Genomic DNA, 15,762 nt, shown 5'->3' on the forward strand with positions numbered 1-15,762 from the left:
ATTATCTGCTTGTACATCCCTGAGTATACTGCCGTCTATGTTGTCAGAAATTTGCCTCTCACTGCTGGCTACTCTGCCTGGATTTTCACTCAAACCCTTTTTTACATTGATTAGCCCAGGCATCTATTTGAAAAGTTATTGAAACCCCTGAAATGTCTTATTTTTTGTCATTGGTTAGTTAACATTGTTGTTTTTCAAGGTTTTTTTTTAATTGTACCCTCAAAACCAGGAGCCTGCGAGAGCATCCGGTTTTTTCAGCTCTACATGTAGTTTTGCTCCCCGAGAAAAACTGTCTGCAAAACTGAGCCAAGAAAAAAATTCTGTGACGTCAATCATGATTCAACCTGCATAAATTATTCAAAGAAGTAAGGCGTGAGTTTTTGTGTGGACCTCGCACAAGTGCTTTGGAAAATATGGCAGAAGTGTATGCAAAGTTTTCAGGTTTGAAAGACTCAACGAGCATCAAGAAGAGGAAGCCTTGCAATTTGTGAATCTTCCAACTGTTTTTGGGAAGTCTGTTGTATTTCAGGCTTTTTCTATTGTGTATTCGTATGTGGAACCAACTCGTGAAAAGAACATTGGCATTGTTGTATCACCGCTGGTTAACCTGATGAAAGACCAAGTCAGCCATTTAACATCCCTTAAAATAATCACTCAGTGATATCTGTTCCGATGAAGAAATTATATGAGTAGAAAAAGGAAGTTAACATCGGCAATTTTCTAAGGCATTTGTTGTTTGTTGTTATTAAAATTATGCATGTTTGCATGTTACCATGTACATGTAATGTTTACATCCTATCCTCCAGTGAGTTTTCTAAGTTACTTTTTAACATACATGTACGTAGGTAGAAAGTGGAGCGCTTGTTTCACACACTTCAGCTGGAAAAACCAAATGTTCTTGGTGGCTAATATTTCGGGTCGTTTTCATGTAAATAAGTTTATTTATTTAGTTATTTATTCACCGTGGAACCCCTGTTAATACAGTCATCAATGGGCCTAAAAAATTTGGCCGTATTAACGGGGTGGTGTTATTACAGGGGTAGGGTCAAAATTTGTGACTAAAGGGCTGTAATGGCAAACATTGCATTCGCACTTCCAGAACAATTTTTCCCTTTTACAAACAAACTGGAATGTACCGACAGTAATAAATTATTGTAAATTGTGATTTGCCTAAATGGATGTCACAATAGCGTCAAAATCGTTTTGTAATAAAAACAGGGAGGAGCGTTGTAGTCCTTTGTAAAATAAATCGGCTGTCAATCAAAGTGACATGCATGTCAGAAAACGTAGGGTGAGCGGCTGTATGAAGAGGGTGAAATGAAGAGGATGGTAAATTGTGGCCGTTGGCCACATGAAGGTTACCGTATAGCTTCAAATTGGGGATTTTCTTCAAATTTGAATTTGTTGGTTAAAGTAATGATCGAAATGGGTTATCTAATGTGAAAAAGAAATTATTCAAAAAGATGAAATATTGGTGGAGAAGTGGCGGTCTTACATTTTGGCCCAAAGTAAAATTACCCGTTTGATTGACAGTCCTAGTGCTGTTTTCTTGAATCTATTTTTTTCACTGGAAGCGGGCAAAACTCAAAGGGATTTGTCCGATTGCCCCCAAATTTTGACAGTGGCTGAATTAACATACAGTATAAAAAACAAAAGGTTTCTGCAAATTTTTTTATTTAAAAATATTTTTTCTCAGATTGATTTTTGTACGAACCCTTTACATCTTTTTAATACTATTTCAAAAACGTTCTATAGCTTTTCACTGTTCCTGAGTATGGCAAAATTCAGACATGATTTTTTAGCGCTTTGGGTCCGGAAACTGAGGAACAAAATAAATTAACGAAAAGCAAAATTTGCTTCGACTTGTAGCTTTGAAAGGGTGATTCAGTCGTTCACATTTATAGGTGAAAAATCCAACAATTCATTTAATTTCAAAATTCTTGTTATAGTTTGATAGCCAGCTCTGTAAGCTTCAATTTGATATAGTAGTTTAAACCGGACGCGCTACATCGCTCAGACACGAGACACCACTAAAGGTATATGGTAACCTTAAGGGGTGGCCGTATTAACAAGGGTTTTGTATAAGAAAATGTATGACCGTTTTGCCGGGCCAAAAAAAAAGTTGCTGTAATAACAAGGTGACCATATTACCAAGGTGGTTGTGAAGTGGGGTACCACTGTATTTATTTATTTATTGCCAACGAGTCAGCCGAGCAAAGAGGGGAGGCTGACTAGGCGACAGCCTTACTGAGCCAAAGCGCAAGATTGTTGTGTATGCAGAAAAAATTTCAAGCGCTCCAGAGGTTGTAAGGTAAGGGAAGAAAGGCCACTTATCATGTAACTTCAAGAACCAAACAAACTTGCATGACGCACGAGACTATTTTTATGATGCTGTGTTCAAGGTGAGTGAAAACACATTTTTTCCCATTTCCCTGACCATTGTGTTGTTGACACTTAATATTTATTTTCGAACCAGCGTATTCTATAGTAATATTATACTAAACCAGCATACATGTTCTTATCAGCCACTGTTGTCAATTTCGGCCCTCAGCCCACAAGTAGAGCAGTTTGTTTTTCGTTTTGTAATCATTGAGTTGTGAACACTTTAATTTAATTTTCAAAGGGAATAATTATGTTGTCTGCACAGTATGTACACAATTCAACGATCAATTTGACTTTATAATTCATGGCTGTATCTTGCAAAATAAAGATTCTACAAGTGAAACAACTGTACATGTTTCACACTGAAAAGTCTGAAAACGCTATGGTGATTTGTATGTGGCACTGATTTTATTCAACTTAATTATTGTATATTCCTGTTAACATTACAGCCAATCAAAAATTACAGCAGTACTTTCCATATCATTGCAGAACACGTAGACATTTGCATTGTTGTTAGAGAAACAAAGTGTGCAATTTCTATTGTTATTGTATTATTGTTAACTCGATAAATTGTATTACTTTGGAATAAAAAATTACAACTACTGTTGGATAGTTTGGAACTTTGATACAAATCTGCAAACTATGTATTATATTGACTGTGATGTTGGCACTTATCAATAGCTATTACCAGTTTTTTTAAGTGAGTAAAGTTAAGTACATGTAAGTCTATTTATTTTTAGAGTTTGGTTTTCAAATCTGCATGAGTTCCGGTCTCTTCTTCTGCGAACCCCATTTATCGCATTGATTGTGACAGCCACAAGGAATACCAGAGACACAATAATTATTTGAAGTGGTCGTAATGGATGGTTCCCACATTGTTAATGGGAGCCGAAAAAAAAAGTGAACATATCCTGTTGTTGTTCTACATCTCGCACTGTGCATCATGTATGCGAGTGTCATGTTCTATCAGTGAATTTTATTGGCTAACAACAAGACAAAAGTTGTGATGTCAAGGAAACTTTTTCTCAAATTGGTTTCGCGGACGGTTTTTTTCGGTGGTTGAAACTAGAGCCGAAAAAACTGGGTGCTCTCGTAGGTTACTAAACCAGTTGTGGCTTGCCTGATGTCAGTCACCTAAAAGTTTTCTGCTATTGGAAAGCAACCCATTCATTGAATATTACAGTTTTACTGGACAGGTTGCGATAAAAAATCTGTTTGATAGCCCAGGGCTAGTGGAATGACATTTTGGGCTAGGGCTTTCTTATCACGGGTTTCTCAATGGGCAAGCATCACATGAACATGAGTGTGGCATTGTTAGTACTAAGATAATGGTTTGACACAGACTATTTTTTGAGGTTTTGTTCAAGGCTGGGCCCTTCCCCCTTTACTTGTCAAATCACGTAAATGTACATTAAAATTAAATTTCCCTATCTTGCAAACTGTCCAATAACATACATGTAATAACTCTTTGGGTTTCTTGTGGATTTTAGGACAATATCCATGTTTTTATCAAGAAATTTTTCGTTAATTTCTGCTCCCTTGTTATTCAGAATACTGCAACAAATTTGTTTACTTTGAAGCCCGTGTTTGAATAAAATATTACGGGGTGAGTGTCAAATTAGCAGAAGATTAGAAGAAACTGTTGTGGCCTTTAAAATGCTTGTTCACTTTCAAAATTTTGATTCAAACACTTGTATCTGAAAACGTGTAGGTGTTTGTAACATTAAATATTCCCTATCTATTATTAATTGAAATTATTTTTTCATATTGAATTGAGTGCATTTATCCTCACAAATAAATAAAATCAAAGTGCCACTGTCGTTACTCATGGATATGAAAGTTACCGCGATTGTTTAAAATTGGCAGGCCAAAGTTTTCTTTATGCATTAGCATTGATAGTTGGATAATTGTGTAACAGCACGGTGGGCTCTCATATGCAACTAGATACCCAAAATAATGCATGTATGTGAGGTAATCCCCTTTGCTGGAATTTAACCCTGTGAAATAAGTATACCATTTCTCCAATAGGCATAAGATTACTCGTTAACACATCCTCTATAAAGAGGTGTACCATGTGTTCAAAGTTCGTTGCACAGATGACAGGGTAATTTTGAATAAGGTCTGATTTTTGTTGCCAGGTCATATTGTTAATGTCATCAGGTTTAGCAAGTAGAACAGATCCATTCAGTAATATTAACACTTTTTGTGCCAGTTATAGAAACAGAAACATGATCTGAACCGTAACTGATCACAGCAAGTGCATTATATTCACAGCCATGTGTTATCTTATCACGAAAAAGACTGAATCATTTTTGACATGGAATGTCTAATAGAGTCTTGACCTTGACAAATTTCAGTTTGGTTTAGCCTTAAGCTCTGCATACATGTAGCTTTCCTTAAATGGTTTTATCCTTTTATGTTTAGGTCTCTGATATGTTCTGGATTGCTTTTCTTTCCTATTTCCTTGCTGCTTTAATATTTTCAGATCTGTTTTGGCATTTTGCATTGTTTTTTTTTTCCCTGAACTCTTCAAGTGATTTTGCCTCTTCCGCTTGATAGATTCTCTCATGTAAGCTCTTTTTTGCCACTGCTTTGTAGAAATTATTACTGACACTCACATCATTTTTGGCCATCGTTAATTAATCGTTTATTACCAGGCTCTGAATAATTGTTGACATTGGTAACACCGCTGATTTTATAACCTGAAATACTGTCATAATAATAATCTAACTGAAATGCTGAAACATAGTGTCCTCCATCTAGATGTCCAGTGTTCACACTGATAACAGTTACTGGTGCCCACCCCTCAATGGATTCATTTATACGTATAGAAACATTTAATACATTGCAAACTGCTTTCACAATAAGTGCATCACACCATCTAATAATAATAATAATAAATTATTGCTTATATAGCGCTATTTACAATTACAAGATCAATAGCGCTTTACATAATAAGATCTATAAAATCAACAAATAAGATAATTAGGATATTTATGATAAGTTAAAAACTTAAAAGTAATACAATTAAAAAGATGATCACAAGTCTAAATGGCAATATAACATTAATATATTTAACTGCTAATCAAGGAAAAATTGTTTAAAAAGGAATGACTTAATTGACTTCTTGAAAACATCTACAGATTGAATAGTACGTAATTGTGATGGGAGCTCATTCCACAAATGCGGTGCTGATGCCTGGAATGCGCGCCCACCCAAGGTTACAAGCATCTTCCCACTTGGTGGCTTCAACAGAATGCCTGAGTTGGATCTAAGATTATACGAAGACATTTAACAGATAAAATATTGCTGATATAACTAAGTGTGAGGCCATGAATGGCTTTGATAGCTAATAACAGAATCTTAAATTGAATGCGCGCTTGCACTGGTAGAAAGTGTAACTCATAGAGTCCCGGAGTTATGTGGGAATACTTCCCAACATCCATTATTACTCTAGCGGCAGCTTTTTGCACCCGTTGCAACTTAGCTATTTGTTCTTTGGGAAGGCCATACAGCAAAGCATTACAGTAGTCTAATCTGGTCGTGATGAATGCGTGTACCAGATGGAGTAAGCTGTCTGTCGATAGATACTTCTTAATGCGTCTGATGTTATGTAAGTGGTAAAAAGCTGTCTTACATACGTTTGTTATGTGGTCACACATATGCAGCTTGGGGTGGAGACAGCAACCTAGATTTCGAACTTGCGAGCTAGGTCTAATCTCTGAACTACCTACTTAAATGTTCATAGCCTGCAATTTAAAAAGTTGCTGCCGAGTTCCAATAATCATAAACTCGGTCTTATCATCGTTAATAAGGAGTCTGTCCTGGATCAGCCAGCATATGTATGTTGCTGTGACAGCAAACGCACAATTGCTCTGTAATGGGTCCAATAAATTTTTGACGGTTGTTTCTGATGGATTCAACTCCAGCAGCACGCACATTCATGTGATAGGAAGGATCATTGTATAACTGGTGGGCAACAGAAGAAAAGAAGCATGAACCATCTGAGGTACATTCTAGTGCCTTCAATCCTTTTTGAGCTAATCGAGCCTGCATTAACGACCTCGGTACGTCCATATTTAAATGATGCACCATACACTTTCTAATTACCTTGTCTTTATGAAACAAGCTCGACGTTTTCTTGTAAGGAATTAATCCTGGAAGGTTCTCTGTCCTGGAGAGCATGTACATGTACTGCCTCAGCCCTTGCTGTATCGCAGGAGATGGGTATGGATTTCTGATCAGTTTTCGTTACATAATCAGTGACCGAGTCTTTCAACAGTTCTTCATTATGATCCACCACACAAGTACTAGTGTCTGGAAGCATGGATTGCTTGGTTGCATCACTGTTTTTCATGTCATGGATGTTGTTCAAGTTGTATTCATGTGGCTTTGATGACATAGCTTGCAAAACTTTGTGATAGCTTCGATGTTACTCTCCAAATGGCAGTCACCTTCCAGATGGAATTTATTTATCCCCCGTGAGCTTAGGGGATGAACAGGCACTGTCTTCTCACCATGTGTCTGTCGATTCCATTTCTACACGTATTAAAGTCTTCGCGTTGGTCAGTGAAAGGCGGTGCACAATTACATGTAATTGCACCAATCTGTACTTGTTCAGAATATTTTGCTTCACCTTCGAAGAAAGCCATTTCTTTGATTCTTCCGTTTCTTGCTTCTAAATGCAGCGGAAGGTGCTCAAACACTTAAGTATAAAAGCGACATACAGCAATGGCGGCGCACAACCACGCGAACAGGAAGTCACAGCTTTCTTCGCTGTGTTGTGATTATCCATCCTGATTGGCTTATTAGATCGAACTTCCGGTTACGCAGGAGTGACATGTTTGCATAAAGAACCTCACCAAAACCGTGGATATATCCACGAGTAAAAAAGGGGCTAGCTCTTCAGAGACTAGGCTACAGTAGTAAGATGAAATTACCCTGCTGATGAAAGCTACATGTAAATGAGTAAATGGTAAAACCCTCTCTACCATAAACCAAATATCCTGGATTTTGAATGGATAAGTTTTAACAATACCCATCCAATATTTTCAGAGATATTCTCAATTTTGTGATTCGTCATGTGTGCAGTTTGTGACGTCATCATTTTATATACAAAAACTTGAATATCTCTGGAACGAAAGAAGATATTCCAAAATGGAGAACACCATTCTTCATCATTTTGAAAGGTCTTTAAAGTAAACTAAAGAAGTTAATTAGAAATATTAATAGTTAACCTTCTCATTAATATTATTTTGTCTACTGCGATTTTCATAATTCTGCAGAATCTCATCTTTAAGGGGCAACGGCCAAACTGTGTTTTGGCTAGCCTGTACACAGGCTCTCTGTGTGTCGAATGGTGCACAGTCAACAGTTGACCACACGCCATTCAATGCACAGAGAGCCTGTGTGCAGGCTAGGTTTTGGCTTTCATCGATCAAACTTATGATGCCAAGCCAAGAGTTGACCCAAAACCACATACCCCACCAATCAGCATATTTGGTTCCAACGGTACATTCAAACCTGAAGCTGATGGAAAGCAGTGTAATCTCTATGAATCTTTTTACTGAAGAACCTCATAGTATTAGAGCTGTGAACTAATCAAAAACTCCAATTCACTTTCTGGAGAAAGAGTTGATCTTCCTGGCTATGTGATGGGTTGCACTAGAATGAATTTTTATACCATCAAAATTTTTAGCAATAATGTTTTGAAAAAGAATATCTAGCCTTTTGAAACCTTTGAACAGGTTGCATGAAGCAAAATTACCATCAATCCCAAAATGCTAGTCGATGAATCAAACATCTATCATATAAATTGTGCCATCATCATAGAGAGCTTGTTGTTGTTTTTTTTTTTCCTCTTTTCGTCTTGTTGTTTTCACTCAGGCCAGCAATGTTAAAGCAACATTGCTGGGCTTTTTGATCGCCAAAATAGATGAACCAGGGGAACTCAATCCTGACATCTGCCTTTGCTGTTCAGTTGACGTATGCTGGTTATAGGGTATCACAACTGCCTCTAGCATTGTAAAGATTAGGAAAAGAGGCAGAGAGATGTAGAAAAGAGTTTTTTGCCCTGCCATAACATGTATCCATTTCACACTGAAATTTAAGATTTAAGACATGCAAGACTAGGGTGAATGACAGCTTGATGCTTAAATAAGCAAAATTGTTTCTGTTGCCAAAATTTGAAAGCCTCCGAGACAGCACTTCTACTTCTTTGAACATTAGCGAAAATTTGGCAATCCACAAAAAATTTGGAAAGTTTTTCAAACATGAACTTTTGGTGATGTCATGCTAATTTCATAACAGATACTATGATGTTTGTTTGGCTGATGCTCATTCTTTTCTCGTTCAAAGGATTTCTTACCCTCTAAGCAAGATGTTCTTCATGCAAGGAAAGCAACAAAGGGCATTGTGGAGCATGAGTTCATCATCAAGGGAATACCCTTCAAAATGGTTGATGTAGGTGGTCAGAGATCTCAAAGAGCCAAATGGTTCCAATGCTTTGATGAAGTCACTTCAATTCTTTTCTTGGTGTCATCAAGTGCTTATGATCAAGTTCTCATGGAAGATCGAACAACAAATCGTCTTGTTGAGTCTTGCAACATCTTTGAGACAATAGTCAACAACAAATTCTTTGCCAATGTATCAATCATCCTTTTTCTCAACAAGACTGATCTTTTAATGGAAAAGATCAAATATGCAAACATAAAGGACTATTTCCCTGCTTTTCAAGGTGATCCACATAAACTGGAAGATGTGCAGAACTTTATTTTACAGATGTTTGATAGCAAGCGGAGAGAGAGGTCTAAAGCACTCTTCCATCACTTTACAACAGCCATTGACACAGAAAATATCAAGTTTGTTTTTCATGCAGTGAAGGACACTATATTACAAGACAATCTCAAGTCCTTGATGCTGCAGTAACATGTAGGTAATGAAATTATGAAAGTGGGATTACTGAGGTGTAAATAAGGCTTCAGTTCATGGCAAATGCTTCTATGCTTTTGTGATTTGGACAGAAATGTGACAACAATTTTTTTGGCTGCCCAGGAGTGCATCATAAATAATTATTCTAAATTGCAAAAGTGTACTCCTGATAAGGTTTTTTGTGGAGGACAAAACAAAAGCTTTTTATATGTTTTGTGGAGTAGTTTGCAAAATGTGAAGCGACAGTTAAAGTTGCTTGGATTGGGAATTTTTTTATTCTACTCTGTTAATTTAAGCCTAGGAAACGGCCATTCTGTAATGGCTTTAATCAACTGTTTGATGATTCAGATGATTAGCTATTTCCTTTTATCACTGACTGACTGTAGAGAGCTGTTTTTTGAATCATTTTGCTGAGACATCTGGAGTTTTGTTTTATATGGACAGCAGTGAACACTTTTGAAATCTTGTGTCCAAATGACACTGCCTTTGGTTTCCATTCCATTGTGTTCTTAACCCATTCACGCCTCAGACGGCCTCCAATGCCCCCCTTCTGCGACTTATTGTATATCCAGGCTTGACCCTTATTAGATGTGTGCCCAATTTTGACATTCAACACAAAGTGTCCCTTTAAGTCTAAGCATTTGCTACCTATTTTCAACAATAAGGTAAGGGTAAAGGGTTAGCGAAAGTTAGACTGAGCTCTCTAAATTATCTTATGATTTAGTGTGAGAAGATTTTTAATGTAGTTATCTCTGACCCATCAGTTTAAGTACTATACAGTATGTGCATGTTCAAGAGTCTTAGCCCTTGCTTGATAAATTTAACCAAGGAATTGATTTGACATTTCTACTAATAAAAACATATCTTGTCAAATTGACTTAGAACCATTCATGCTTACAGATCTCAACAAACATTGTTAATTTTCTCAAGTGAGAAAGCCAAAAATAATTATTACTTTTCATTAATCAAAAATGCAAGATGTTAGCTTTACAATAATTGTATTCTTATTCCCCAATATTGACAATAGTTCTCAACATTAGAGAATAGGAATGAATTTATATTATAAACCGAACCTATAGAGCTATCAGGTTGATTCATACTCAAATGGAAGGATCGTTTAATTGAATTAAATTTGTGACATGCATGTCATGGACAAGTTGCTGACTTTGTACAGAAATGAAAAAGAAATGCTTCTCACAACTTTTAAAAGAGTGAAGAGAAAGAAATGTGTATCTAGCTGGATATATTAGTTTACATGATGGTAGTTGGTGATTTCATAAAAAAGACGTCCCAGTTTTATAAACCAGGCTGTAACATATCTGTCGTCCATGTTATGTACCAGTATTCCATGTGCATGGATCAGGTAAATGTGTCTATTTGAATATTAATTTTTTGCTTCACTTTCATGATGGAATATTAATAGCATATACATGTATAAGGATAAAGTACACTCTGTCCATCAGGAAAGATAAATACAATTAAAGTAAATGGAAGCATGAGTTTGGTGAATGTCATAACTTTAAGAATCACACAATTAAATTTAATGTATGCAGAAGTAAATTATATGTTTCAAAATTTTTTTAGGTTTGTTAAGTGTCACCTACATCTGTAAATTTATAGTGGTGAAGCATTCGAAAAGAAAAGTACAGAGGCTTCAACCGTGCAGACCAGTTAAAACTTAAGCACTATTCATACTATGTATTCAATTGTGTAAGTCATGCTTCATGCCCTTCCACAAACTCATGCTTATAATAATAATTACTAGTATACTAATGATGCATTATATTTTGGCTGTAGACAAGAATTTAAAATTTACCAAGTTCATGTATTCCCTCCACACAAAGTAAGCTGTATTTAACCATATTATAGTCTTAGGGACCGCGCCCCACCATTCAAAGTTATTTTAGATATCAAAAGGATATTTTTTGATTTTGTAGTGTGTATGAGGTAGTTAGAATCGATGTAAAGTCCGGTAAGCAGTTACATCAAAGAGTAAATTGTATTATTTTGTTGGTGGTTGGCATTTGTCTGCTGAATTTTGACGAGAAAAATGTTTCTTTTGTTATTTGGGGACAATGGAATAACTGTATGGACAGTCCTTGCGAAAAGAGTGGCATGAAGCCAATTCCCCACATGACCGTCTGATAAATCTCATTTAAGAGTTTGACAGGCCGATTTCAGGAACCTTGGCAGGGTCCACACTAGTCCTAACCTTCACCTTCATCTTCAAGTCCCGTCAGTAACTTGTTATTTTTCAAGTTGTGGACTTTAGGTAATTTGGAGCATTGATGTCATGGTTTAAAATTGTTCTGGGTGTGAAATTTTTGTATCCAGTTTACATTTTTCAAACTGGGTCGAGATTTTCAAACCAGTTTGAATTTCTAAAAACTGATTTTGTTATCAACTGTCAAAAAAGGGGATTTTCCTTTTTAGGGGTGTAGTTAAAAAAATAGGGGCTTGGCTTTTTAGGGGATCTAAAAAAGACGAGACAATAGCACGCCTTTTTTCTTACATTCCTTTTCTGCCTTCTTCTCCTTTTCACTCCATTATCTTCTACCGTCTACTACCTAGCGTTTGCATAACAGCCATTCCTCCCCTGAATACTGCTTTTGCCTACCCCCCCCCCCCTCCCACAATACCCGTCAGACATTCACGTATTCCAGAAGACACTTGTGCGTACTCACCAAGACAGAATTGAGTCTTGATTTTCATATTCGACGTTGAAGTTTTGAATTTGACATCGCATTTTTAAATTTTACATCCAAAGTTTGACGTTGGAGTGGAAAATTCTGTATTTCACATTTGACTTTCAAGTTTCAAATTAAGTCTCGGAAATTTAGGAATGGCGGCTGAAATATTGAGAAGACTGGCAGAGGTGGTACAGGAGACATTAACAGTACTTCCTTTTTTCCCTTCGAAATTGATTGAGTAGTTCTAAGACTAGATTACGTGGCTCGAACACTAGTGAACGTTGATAGCGGACGTCACAAAACTGACGAAATTGTTCGACTTTGGGTCTCCCTCTCTCTTTCCATCTACTCAAGCAGCTCCTCGGATATTTTCTGGGAATCGGGCGACCATCATTTAACGTAAGAGGGGTTCATTAACTTTGCTTACAGAACAAGGTTTTCAAGTCCTCGTTAAAGATGAACTCCTTATCCACACGTACCTTCAAGAGAAGGATGGCAAAATACGGTCTCTATTTCAAGGCCAGATTGTTCCAGCATAGTCAATTGTTTCAACAAATTTAGAGTCAGATCGTTCCACTGAGGAAAAGACAAGAAAACACTCTTATCCAATGAAAATATGAAAAAGTTCCTGTTCAATGCATGTCTAGTTGACAGAACGAGTTAACTATCGTCGCTGACTGAATTCGACCTTTTCGATATACAAGTACTCTGGCAAAACTCTTTTCTTTTCCTTCGGAAAGGGAACGTTATTTAAACTTTCCGCAGCAATTGATAAGTTGTTCAGTTATACACGAAGGAAATTCAAGTCTCCCCACGTAATTCAATCAGCTTGTTATATCCAGCTGATAAGGACATTCACAAAATTAATTCTGTACTGTGTTAATCCGCATAGTATGAAACGTAACCCAAAAAATGTAAAGAAATGGTGGTTTTCCGTTATGTGCGGACAATTATCAAATTGAGCGCGTTTCCTCGTATAAACTATCAGGTGTAGTTACCAGCGAAGAGCTCAAATGGTATCACAACAACAACATAGATTACCTTGTTACCAAGGCATCTAACAGACTTTGTGCCTTGCGCTTCTGAGAAGAGCGGTGTGAACACATCAGACTTATTGTCTGTAGGAGTAGTGTTTTGAAAGTCTAGCCTGCTGGTACACGCTCCAGTTTTTTGGAAGGAACACCGCGCTTTCAATCTACTGTCGTCTGACGTAGGCGACGAGGTTCTGAGGGGGCTCTGTTTGTGCTTAAGGAACATAGGGCTGATCTGGCGGTGAGGCAGGAACGGAAGGGCCATTAACTTTCTGATGTACTTATACACCGCATCGTCCTCAGAATAGGCTCTCTGCAGGTCGAGCTCTTGCACCTGAAAACAGACAAACACATAAGTTACCTAGTCAAAGAGAAAGAGGTGAAAGAAAGAGTTCAAACGTCAATAATTTATGCATACATATTTATATAAACCATTTACATCAAATCTCAACAAAAAATGTTTATATCGCGTGTTGCGTGAGATTCGTAACAAATCTTCGAACGATAAGTTTTTCACGAAAATGAACTGCCACCGCGGTCCGCAGTCCCGTAGTCTTGGAATGAAAATTGTTAAAAGAGAGTGCTTAGGTCTAATCACTGAAACGAGCGCTTTTGCTTAATCAGTAAACGAATCCTTTCTTCGGCACACGATCTCGTGAAAAGTGTAGTTAACGGAACAGCAAAATGAAAGCTAAGGAACGATTGCAGAATACCCGGTTTAGGAACAGAGTTGTTCATATGAATTTCATTTTCTGCCCATGCCACTGCGGACTGCGGTGGCAGTTTTTTTTTTAAAGTAAGACATTTAGCAGACGCGGAAGCAGCGTTGTTAAACACGACTGCGGGACCTCGGTGGCAGCTTTTTTAAGTAGGACATGTGGTGGGCCGGGTATTCTGCAATCTAGCCTAAATAATTTATATATATGTGCGAATTCTCAGTCCAAACTAATTGCGATAACGTACCTTCCTCCACACGGCTTTCGTCCAGTGGAAAACGCATCCCTGAATGGACACAGCTGGCAGGATCGTTCTGAATGCCGCCCACAGCGCCTTTTCAAAGTCTACGGTAACTTGTTTGACGGGTGGCTCGCTTGTTGTAGTTACATATCATTAAACGTTTAAACTATATCCTACTCAAGTTGAAAAAGTTCTCACCTCCTTTGCAATATGCCGCACAAGCGAAGTTAATGAGTTCACATTGTTTTTATCGCGTTTCTAATTCTCGTAACAGAGAGAAAAGAGACCGGTAGAGAAGTAGGGTGTAGGGGGAACATTTAATAGTTGAGTGGGGGAAGGAAAAAGTTTTGCCGCAAATATTTAATCAGTGTTTGCAATTGATGAAGAGACGAACTAAACGGACGCACTTAAAAATGTTTGCCAAAAGACGGATAAAAGCGTCCAGTATCTTGTTCGCGTTTCAAGCAATGCAAAAACCCTCTGCGAGAGTAGAACAAACACGTTGGCGAAATTTGCGGGAAACAAGTGAACGCTTCTAAGCGCTTAATGAAACAAACATATTTCAACTCAACGGCCCTTTAACTACGCAAATTTTTAATAAAAAGGTTTTACAGCCGGTTTATGCTCGCAAATAAAGCCGTGAATGGTTTAGCAAGTTTTCAAGTACGGTCAATCAGCCATCGATCATCCAGCGTATCAAAATGGCGAGAGAGAGGGAGAGAGAGAGGTTGGGGAGAGTGAAACAAACATTTTCAAGCCGAAACGAACAATTCGTCTTGGATCAAAGGTCACATTATCTTCTTTTGGTAATTTGTAAATACATTTCAGATCTATTCCACAAAGTATTTTGGACGTTGGTGAACTGACATAGAAGCGTTGGCGAACTGACATTAGACGTTGGCGAATAGACTTCATACGTTGGTGGCGAACAGGTCGTTGGCGAACTGACACGTTGGCGAGACGACCGGTTACCATCAAAACTTACCTTTTCGAAAATTTCGGCCAGAAAAAAGGCTCCCGAAAATTCTAGGAGATCTTTTTAGGGTAAAAATCCGTTAAAAATGGGCAATTATACCATCTTTTAGATGTTCAAAAATCCTAGGACAGGCAGGCAAGCAAGAAATTTTACAACAAATGTTCCGAAAATTCTAGATCTCAAATAATAATTGTCTAACGAACATATATTTTCCGAAAATTGACGTTGGGTGCCCCTGATGACAGAGGCGGCGGTGAGTAGAGATTACATACCATACATTTTTAGAATCAAACATTATTAGTTCGTAATATTGGTCAGTACTCTTTGTGCATTATTATTAGTGCATGTGACCAGTATCACGTAACCATATGATATACTAGTAATAGTAATGATTGCAATTATCCCTTGTTAATTCAGTTTGTATTCTAATTGCAAGAGAGTGAAATAAACGATTATTATTTATTTAACTATTTTAAAGACTTGTTATCTGGTTATTTGAAAGTGGAATGATCTGACTTTTTGTGGAATGAAGTCCCGCTGTGACGATCTGACTTCGAATGATACGACCGGATACCCATACGCAAGCGAGTTGTAGCCTCCCCCAAAAGTTCCTGAAGTGCGTTATCTATGTTCACTAGTGTTCGAGCCACATAATCTAGTCTTAAAACTACTCAATCAATTTCGAAGGGATAGAAGGAAAAAAAAAGTACTGTTTATGTCTTCTGTACCCCCTCTGCTATTTTTCTCAATATTTCAGCCGCCATTCCTAAATTTCCGAGCCTTGCGAGCCCTCAGT

General features: G+C 37.5%; 1 protein-coding gene across 1 annotated transcript in view; it reads left to right on the plus strand.

Moving 5' to 3' along the window:
• LOC138059090 (guanine nucleotide-binding protein subunit alpha-12-like) overlaps positions 1-11,314 on the plus strand; it is a 17,105-nt gene extending 5,791 nt beyond the window's left edge. The window contains exon 3 of the mRNA XM_068904603.1: positions 8,740-11,314. Within this exon, the coding sequence (XP_068760704.1) occupies positions 8,740-9,309 (570 nt within the window). The 3' untranslated portion in view covers positions 9,310-11,314. The remainder of the gene's footprint in view (positions 1-8,739) is intronic.
• The last annotated feature ends 4,448 nt before the right edge of the window (positions 11,315-15,762 follow it).

The sequence above is a fragment of the Montipora capricornis genome, chromosome 8 (assembly GCF_036669925.1).
Source record: "Montipora capricornis isolate CH-2021 chromosome 8, ASM3666992v2, whole genome shotgun sequence".
Classification (NCBI taxonomy): Eukaryota; Metazoa; Cnidaria; class Anthozoa; order Scleractinia; family Acroporidae; genus Montipora; species Montipora capricornis.